General features: G+C 35.8%; 1 protein-coding gene across 23 annotated transcripts in view; it reads left to right on the forward strand.

Annotated features, from left to right (window-relative positions):
* The window catches only part of PHF21A (PHD finger protein 21A), a 158,205-nt gene extending 154,025 nt beyond the window's left edge, over positions 1–4,180 (forward strand). For all 23 annotated transcript variants that reach the window (XM_087876644.1, XM_034417437.3, XM_087876720.1 and 20 more), the window contains 2 exons: positions 111–214; positions 2,625–4,180. In XM_087876644.1, coding sequence (XP_087732770.1) covers positions 111–214; positions 2,625–2,879 — 359 coding nt within the window. In that variant the 3' untranslated portion in view covers positions 2,880–4,180. The remainder of the gene's footprint in view (positions 1–110; positions 215–2,624) is intronic.
* The last annotated feature ends 6,220 nt before the right edge of the window (positions 4,181–10,400 follow it).

Genomic DNA, 10,400 nt, shown 5'->3' on the forward strand with positions numbered 1-10,400 from the left:
TCAGGAATAATGCAGCATCGCATTCACTGTCATTTAATGCTGGTGGTAAATAAAAAAAATCGATAAGAGAGTACATCTATATAGCACAACTAATAATCTCTCTTCTACAGCAAAAGAAGAGGAAAAACAGAAATTACTAAAATGGAGTTCAGATTTAAAGCAGGAAAGGGAACAATTAGAACAGAAAGTCAAACAACTCAGCAATTCTATAACAGTAAGTATTAACCATTGCCAGGTGATCATTTATTTGTACTTCTTGCTTTTCACTAAGAACCATGAAAAGATGATTTTTTAATATCCCATATCAATCTAGAGATGAAGGGTCCTTGATGCTCTCTGAGCAATCGCCCAATCAAGGAACTGCCAAACAAGTTAACACTAAACAGCCCAACCAAAGAACCACCAAGACCACTCCTACCAATACTGACAGGACAAGTCACTGCAATATAAATGACAGCAAACCCCCACTCCATACTAGCACGGATGATGTTACCTAGTTTGTCTGCAAGAAAACATCAAAGCTTAGAGAACACCAAGGACCCCTCATTTCAACCCTGATCGCATTTTGGGTGCTTGGTAACTCACTTTTTTTATTTGTTTGTTTGTTTGATTTATATGCCGCCCTTCTCCAGAGACTCAGGGCGGCTTACAATGGTGTTAAGCAATAGCCTTCATACTTTTGTATATTTATACAAAGTCAGCTTATTGCCCCCACAATCCGGTCCTCATTTTACCTACCTTAGAAAGGATGGAAGGCTGAGTCAACCTTGAGCCTGGTGAGATTTGAACTTGCAGTAATTGCAGGCAGCTGATGTTAATAACAGTGCTTTAGTCTGCTGCGCCACCAGGCTCTGTATGATGCACTCTTTTAATTTATTTTCTTTCAAACTTTCAAATAGCCAACATATGTTTGTTGAAATGTATAAACTTTGCTAAGTTTATACATTTCAACAAACACATGTTGGTTATTTGTATACGATTCAGTTTCAAATTCTGTTTTATGTTTTTCAATTTCAATTACTTTTTATCTACATTAAGTCTCTTGATTGTGCATATGAAAACCATTGCATTCTAAATCCCTCTGCAGTAAATTGATCTCTTAACTTCATTTAAGCTCTCCATATTTTTGTATCAGCAAATCTTGATATGTTAACCATTTAGCTTTGCCCACCTTTTTTTTCTGTAAAATGATTCTTATGCTGAAACCAATAAAGGCATTTTGGGGTACAGCCTGAGTTTGTACCTATTCCATATTCTTTATATTGTACTCCCAACATAACCTCATCCAAAGTTAAAGATGGTAATTTATCAGCTCTAGGAGTACACAAAACTCACAGCCACTTAGTCTTGCTAGGGTTTACTTGCAGCCTTCCATCTAGATCTTGGCACTGGGTAAGATCATTAATATTAATCTTTCTCCATATTAAAATAAAACTGTATCATATTTGAATTAATTTCTAAATATATAAATCAAAAGGCTAGTTGTTTGCAATTAACCATGGAAAATCCCAGTGTGATTTTTGGCCAGTCCTTTGGTCTCATCCCAGTCTACCTGACTGAGTTTTTATAGAGATAAATGAAAGGGAAAACTCATGTAAGCTGCCTTGAGTTCCTGGAGAAGAGGCAAGATATGTATTTAGCTAACAAGAACTTCATAGGCTCAAATATAATCATATTCTATATTATTTTAAAATCTCTTGAAGTCTACTCCATTTCAAGAAAACACATTGGTTTCACACACAAGGAACCTTGATTAGACTCTGGTTAAATTGATTGATTAGTTATGTACCATTAAGTCATTGTTGACTTCTAACATTCACATAGATTTTCTTCATGACAGTCTGTACCTGATCTTTCAAATATTCCAATGGTCTGTAGCTAGAATGTTTAAGTTCTGTGAGATGCCCAGGGTTATGGTATATAAGATGGGCAATTATAATCAGTATATATACATAGTGCCTGTTTGCAGTTGCTAGCAGCCCAAATTTTCAGTTTTGTTATTTCCCTTTCTATGAAACTTGTGAGAAGTAAACTTGTGAGTTTATGTTCTAAATTAGAGATATACTGCAAAATATGTTTGCACTAGCCATCCAAATTTAGATTGTACTTCTTCTCTCCAAAACAGATAGCTATCATAGTTATAATGGACTTGTTATTCATCTAGTGATTAGAGATAATATAGAAATATGAATCGTATACCACTTTTGCAGCTTTTGTATAGAATTCTATTTTCTTGCACAGATTGTTCCTGTTGGATCAAGGTGTGTATATGGTAAATTAGAAATATGCCACAGATAGACAGAAAGAAATTTCAGTCATTCAAAGGGAAAAATTCAGTGTTTAACTTGCTTGAGAATCCGAGACTGATTATTTCACATTACTAAATATAGTATTTTTCTATTGTTATCTATAGTACAGCATAAACATAGCATTAAATAAAATGTACAGAGAGCTACAGACAAGGAAAAACGTTTTTTAAAAAAATCTTCCTGTAAATGTAAGTCCATTTGAGCTAAATGCAGTTAGTTCTGCATACCACTTTCACATTTTGCTTTCTTTTTTTGTATTAGTTCAGGCTTTTTCAGCAGTGTACTCACTAAGATTTATGTTCTGATTCACTTCAGAAATGTATGGAAATGAAGAACACAATCCTGGCAAAACAGAAGGAAATGCACAGTTCACTGGAGAAGGTAAAACAGTTAATTCGCCTCATCCAAGGCATCAACCTTTCCAAATCCATAAACTCTGAGGGCAGTTCAGCAGCCATCTCCAATGGCATGGACTCCGCCAGTAATGTGACAGCTGCCACCTCCACCCCAGCATCTTCCCCCTCCCAGAGCTGCATGGTGAACTGTAAGAAGGGCAATGAGACTAAATAACAGAGCACAATAAGAAGGAGCCAGAGGAGATGGCAGCAAAGCAGAAGAACATAACAGATCCTCTAGAAAAGGAAATGGATTTCTTCTGGAAAATACAAGAAACTCTTTACTTCCAGAAAGAGTGCAAAGATGCTCGTGCCGGGCGGCACTAAGTTTGCCAATTGATCCTTCTTATTCTGTGTGTACGTGCAAAGTTTGGACCATGTTACATGAATAGTGCCAGCTGGAGGTTCTTAGCCAGCACCATGCCAAGTTAAATAAGATATTTACTCTCTATATTTTACACCAGAGTGTGCCTGCAGCAGCCTCCACAGCCACTATAGGTTTGTTTTTTATTTTTATTTGGGGGTAGGGAGCAGGGAGGAGCAGGTTTCAGACCTTATCTATAGACCAGTTTTTGTTTAGGTAGGGAAACTTCAAATCCAAAGAGCCTGTGGGCTTTTCCTGTTTCTAAATTGTCCATACTACTAAACCAAAAATGCAAAAATAAGAATTAACAAATCCTAGTATCCTAAAAGGGGATGGGGAAGGGGAGAAAAACTTATCCAGTAAGCAGTATTTACAACTGTTTTTACAGAAAACACAACAAAGGATGAGGAAGGATTTTTCAGTAAGTATCCAAAAGGTTGAAGATTACTAGACTGGCAACTTTGGGTTGTCCTCCCCCTCCTTTCTCTCTCTTAATGCATTCAGAAAATATATTCAAATGCAAATAAAATGCATTGTTGATTTAGTTGCTACATTAAGAAGGAAGCTTTTACTGAGGTAGGGAAGGAGACTAACATGATCAGCTTGCGTTTTTGTAAAGCAGGCCATGAGTGAAAAGAATTTTTTTTTCTCTTTTTGGTACATTTGTCCAGCAAAAACAGTATCCCAAACAGCACAGCACATGTCCCTAATGTATTGCCCAAATAGGTAAAATGCCTGTTTCCTTTGTTCCTTTCTCTTTTGGTTACAAATATAAGGAATAGAAAAACTCTTTTTTTCAGGCTGACAGTCCAATAAAAAGGTAGATGGGACCTTGCATGGTATAGATTAGAAGTAATAGTGTCAGTGAGATACAGTGAGTCTTTGTGAGTCCGTGTGTCATCGTTTTGGGCACTGTTTTTTATGCAAGGGCAAATCTTTGTATCTGGGGAAAAACAACTTTTTTTAAATTAAAAAAAGAAAAAAGATATTGAGGTCTTCCTAGTGTTACTTAAAATAAGATCAAGGTAAGAAACATTGTAAAAAATTACAAAAGTGCTATTTGTTTCCTAAACAAGTGATTTCTATTAAAAAGGTGTCAGAACTGGAGTAAATTCTGTGTACTTAGATTTTTTTTTAAAAAAAAACAACAACAGATTTTATTTCTGGTATTGCCATAATGCTGTGGTTTCAGTTTGAAAATGCCTTGGGGTGGATATCTTGATATTTGTCATGCCATTGAAATAGCCTTCACGATTAAAACTGAATCTGAGCTGAAACCATTTTTTTAAACTAAAAGGATTTCTTCTCTGTAAAAGCACAGAGAATAGCATTGACAGCATTAATCATTTTTATTCTATTGCAATATAGCACCTAAGTTGAGGGATAACACCTCTTATCTTACTTTTTAAGATAATTGTCAAACTAATCCTGCAATGATCAAAAGGCTGATGCTGGACATCAAATCTGTAAGCCTGAAATAGCCAGTTTTGTATATATCAGTGCAATCATCCAACATGTTTTTTGTGGCAGAACTCATGTCACTGAATCATGACAATGTTGGCCCAAACATTATCTGGATACATGTTAGCAGAACTCTTTATTTCTGCTAATAATTAATGATACAGGTGCGCTTATTCTACATTAAAGATCTATGCATCATTATGCACTTTATTTGTACACTCATTTCAAGTTTGCTAGTTGTGCTATTCTGTTCTTGTGGCTTCCATTCTTGTCCCTGAAGCTTCAGTCATTTTTAGTTAGGCTTCTTGCTTTTAGAGCCCAGCAACTGACGGTTCATTCTAAAGTTAATTAGTGAACAATAAGAAAAAATCCTCTCAAACAGAACTTGCTTTACATTTGAAAATGTCAGGGTTAACTGTCAACTCTTGATATTTTGTAGTGAAGCTAGCATATTTCCAAAGATTATATGTCATTAATGGGTATAAACGAAAGACAGACACTTAGTCAGATTGACAGCTGCTCTGATTATACAATATCATCACAAGAATGCACAGAGCAAATATTACTAGAATAAAGTTTGTAAATTTGTGTCTTAGTAAGCCAACCATTTAATAAACCATTTCATATTATTGCCTTCCTGGAATATTTTAGCAAGCAAGATTACATGTATGATAAGTTGAATTTGACTTTACAGGTTGCAAGTTTTAGCCCTGTGTTAAGACACCTTTTAGAGAAAAAGGAATCTGTGAAACCCAGTTTTCTCTGCTGATGGTAGCAAACAATATCGTAAATATTAGTTACTGTATTCCCAATTGCTGGGTCCCTGGATCATGAGTTCACTTTGAATTGACTGGAGTTTGGTAGCCATTGTCATCTCCTGTCCTTCAGAGGGAAGTGGAATAAATGCAGAACTACTCTTCCTGCTAAATGTGACTTAGAGACTGAAAGAATGATCCCATGGCAAGTTATTCTCTTCCTTTATATGCTGTAACAGGGGTGTCAAACTTGTGTTGTCATGGCACAGTCAAGTGATTTATCGGGACTTTCCCCCCCTTTGCTAAACCGGGCATGGGCGTGGCCAACACATGACGCATCCGACACGCGGGCCACAAGTTTGACAGTCCTGCTGTAAATTATGAATAAATTTTTTTTGAGTCAGTTCCTCAGAAAGCAAGGGCAACTTCTTGTTTATAAAGAAGCATAAAAAAGTGTTGGGTTCCAGTTTTATAATTGTATGAAGGATATGATTTCTTGAGGCAAGTCTCCCATGGACTAAAAATCTGTTTTGGATTTATTCTGATAAAATGAATAAATCTTTTGTCTTCTGACTAGTAGGATTATGAATAAGGCTGTTGTCAGTTTATCATTCTGCAATTTTATACATGCATACTTTTTTTTTGCATCTCCTGCCCTGGCATTGTAACCAGTTAAGATGAAGGGAAAGAGAGGAAAGCAATCATTAGCAGGCTATTCTGAATTCTCAGTGTCCAGAAACAAAATGTTGTTAATAGATTTGAAATTTGAAAATACAGCACAAATTATAAAATAAAATTTGGACTTTACAGAAGGATTCTTCCATATTTACAGAATGGATAAATATTTTATTGAACAAAAAATGTGCAATGTTTTAATGAATGCTAGATTTTCTTCAATGCAAGGGGTTACTCTCAAAATAAAAGGGAACCACAGAAAAGAGAATGTTTCTGTTAGATAAGATTGCCATTGTATATTATTTTATTAGCTAGAATTACCAAGTTCAGTGTTTCTGATAAAACTTCATGTCAGCACTGTGTCAGAGAAATATACAGAAACATCATTAGAATTAGGAGAAACCACGCTTATGATTGATGGTGGCTTACAATTAATCTTGGTTTCCTCCTCCTCCTTTTTCTACAACGTCTATTCAGTGCCACGTTGGCTGTTTATATCTTGTCAGCTGTATCGGTATATCACAATACATTCTCTTATAAATGTGTGGTGCTGTATATCATGGAATTCACTGTGAATGTGTGAGGAAGTAATTTGGAGTTAAAATATTTTGATTTATATTGTAAAAAAATGAAAGAATTGATTAGATGGGCTGGTCCTTTGTGGGACTTGATGCAGTTAATCTACTGGAAAATTGTATCTAATAATTGTGCAAACACAGATTTGTGATGCAGCTGTAGGCCAGCAACATGCTTCCCCTTGGCTTAATATTATGATTCTCCCTTATTTTAAGATGTTGATCCTATTTAATCCATTGATTTCCTTTAAAATGTGAACACACAGCAAAGCATTCTTGCAGTCATTCTACAATCCTTTTCTTTTTTTTAAAATTCCTACTTAAGAGAGGTGCTCTTGATCAATTCAGAATTGCAATATATAGTTAATGTATGACCCCTGCTACAAATCCTAGGATTACAAATTATGTTCCTCATTATTGTTGTTTATTTCCTCCACCCACCCACCCCCAAGCAGCTCAACTCTGACAATGAGTGAAAGCAAGAAGGTCCCACAAGTGGATTTGGTTCAGAAAAAACACATATGCCTCATAAACAGGGGCTTGATTCCCTCCTCCATCTCCAACTGATTTAGGCAGTGATGTGTAAAACATGAAGTTATGCTAAATTCCTAGGCTCTACCAATGTGATATAGGTGAACTAGGGTGGCCTAATTCTTTCCCAATGTGTCTTCCCATTAACACATGATCATGAGAGACCATAAGGTTTTGTAATGTTCCTCAAATATTGATAAATGTATTGCATATCTAAGAATGGATAATAACTAGCTGTTGTCTTATGTCTTGCCATTTTTAGGGTAGCTCTACACAGCTCTTCCATTTTTAAAAATCATGACTGAAATAAGTAGCTATTTATTTAGCATTAAATATCTCCCTGTCTCCCAACACTTATTCTACCTCAGTTTATCTAAGGTCTCCTTTGTAAAGTACATGATCTTTAAAATGAACGGTTGTGACTTTGGCATACTGTAAACAAATCAGACATTATGATTTACTCAGCAGGATTTGGTTTAGCCTGAAGTATGAACCTTGCTAAGGAGTCAGTTCTAATCCACATAGAACACCTAAATAACTCTTTTCAAATATTTGCAAAACTTTCTTTAAACACTTTGGAGGAAGCAGTGATAAGCATGTTAGCTTTGTCTCTCTTCTGTAATCCTTTTCACCATTCTCTGTGTAGAAGACTGCTGAGATGATCCTCTTACCCATAAATGCAATTTAGAACCCTGATTTAAAATCACAAAGGAGTCTTTCCTTTGCAAATTTCCCTCTACATATTGAAGGTGATAAAAGCAATGATTGGGGTGTTACATCTGCTGTCTATATTCTTTAGATAATGAAAGACTGCTCTTTGGAAATGGTTGCTGAGTTTTTAACTTTGTTTCCCTTCTCCAATATCTCAGTGATTTTTGTACTTTGTAGCTGTGTATTTACATATCAGCCTTGATGTCAGGAACATGATAACTGGATCACTGTGAAGAGTCTTGTTCTGAGAATCTTCTACTTCAGTAAGGAGTACACCAAACTTTTCTGTTAACTGTTCTACTCTTGTTGTGGCATAAAGGTAGGTCTTGGGGAACAAGATATTCCCTTCATGATTGTATCCCTCAAAACACCAAGGAAAAATCCCATTCGTGCTAATTTGTATTACGAATATAAGGCCAACAGGAATTAAGCCAGGACTGAAATTTCGGTATTTAAGTAGGAAACTCTTGGTTTAGTTTTTTTAAAAAAGGGAATTAATAAATGCTAGTCTATTTAGGCTTCCTTGTCAAGTACACATGATGTATTTAATGTTATACTGATTTATATCATATTTTGTAATTTACTCAGTTTTGCAGCTAGAGATATTCCTGCTGACTTCCCTATGAATCACTTGTGTCATCTTTATTTTTAAGATCTGGTTCAATTGTTTATAACAATACTTTCTGATAATTGGAACAGGACTCCTTGCAGTAGCTAATGTGTGATAAAAAGTGACTGACCTCACAGAAAATTCCATTTTTGCTTTTCCAGTAGTAAGTCTCCAACCTTGTATATCCATCTTTGGAATCACATGTAGGAACGCACAGTCTCATGCAGCCAGCAGTTGGCTGCTTCATACCATAATGCCCATTCCTTTTGCAATGTACGTTCCAACTAAACTCAACTATACTTGTATTGCCTCTGCAGCCCAGTCCTTATATCATTTGTAAGACTTTAAGTGAATTGAGTGCAACCTGTTTCACAGATGGTTGCCTTGTGAATGGTATACAGATACATTACTTGGTTTAGCTAAGGGTTTTGGTTTTGCTTTTTTTTTTTTTTTTTGGATTAAAATAAAAAAGAAATAGCCTGGTGCTCATAGTAATTTTTCAGTCTCTTTGCTGCCTTCTTTCTGTAGCCTTCCACTCCCTTGTGGGTTTGGTAACGTCATGTCTAGATTTTAGTCTATTAAAACCGGGAAGAAAAAGAGGGTGCAGAATAAATGATCAATTTGTATTTATTTAACATTTTACTAAATAAAACAATAAAATCTATTGTCTCAAGTTTTGTTTGTCATGGGAAGAGAGCTTATACCCTTGCTAACAGTCATGAATTAGGAGAAACAGGTTTTAAAGATGGCTTGTCAAAGTGAACATGATTTTTTTAATGGGCACTTCCACTGAGCCTGCAAAAAGGATGCAGCTATTTAAGAAGTCCATTACAGTTATTGTGATTCTTAAAGCAGTGGCACCTTAATTTTAAACTTGCAATGGAAACCAAAACAAAATTGCTTTAATGAATGGCAAAGAGGTCTTACACTATTATGAGGTGCAAAGTGTTTCTTTCAAATCATGTTTAAACTGCACAGGTCCAGTTTGTATACTTTCATGATAGATCATCAATTGAGTTTTAGGAGCTAGGTAGATAGAAGGCTATTTGTCTTGAGAGTTGGACAGAGAGTTTGTACAGTAGACTTTTAGCCTGTACGTATGCACAACTCATTTACCAACACTAAAGCTGGTTTTCTATTTTTCAAATAGAAGAGAGATTGCCTCTATCCCTTCTTGAATTCCCTTTGATTAGGGAACCTAATCCTTGTTAGCTTTACTGTTGTGATCTGACTATAATATTTTTGGCTCTCTTCTCAACTTAGCTCCTTTTTCCAAATCCCTTTTTACTTTACTACATACTTATAAAGCACATGTGAAAAAAAAACTGATTTAGTTATAGTACTGTTTCTGCAGTGTTTATTTTTATCTTTCCAACTAATTGGAGACTCCCCCCGCCAGGCCTATTTTCTTGTTCACAAATCTTACATGCCTGCTATGCTAATTTTGTTTTATTATAACCACTCAGATATATAATTCATGTTTTCCTCTCTAAGCTGTTACAAAATTTTGGGGGAAAAAATCATAGCCCTTCAGCAGAAGAATGAGTGATGAACAACTTTAAAGGACACCATAAGTAAAAGCTTTGTTTTCTGCATCTCTATTTCCTTGCCAAAACAAGTGTTGCATTGGGAGTGGATGTTTTGTTTTTGTTTTATCCCAAATTAAACAACAACCCAAAATGGCTTTTGGGGGGGAAATGTACAAAAGGACAAAAATTTGGCGGCTCAGCTCCCCATATTTTTTATACACATTACACATCAGAAGTACCTGCCATTCTGAAGATTGGGCAATGGGCTGATAGCAATCAGGTGGTTGTTATTGCCTGTAGTATGAGGCAACATTCTGGGAATAGCATCATCTTGGAGACAGAATTTTCCATGCCTTCCTAACCTGTGATTTTCTCTTTCCAGCTACTCTCACTAGTTCAAGAACAGGCAATTTATGATGCCACAGATGAGGATAAATTTCTACTTGCCATCAGCCCTGGCCAGCAGTGTAATCAGTGGTGGGTTG

This window comes from Pantherophis guttatus, chromosome 1, assembly GCF_059756535.1.
Source record: "Pantherophis guttatus breed Tessera chromosome 1, ASM5975653v1, whole genome shotgun sequence".
Classification (NCBI taxonomy): domain Eukaryota; kingdom Metazoa; phylum Chordata; class Lepidosauria; order Squamata; family Colubridae; genus Pantherophis; species Pantherophis guttatus.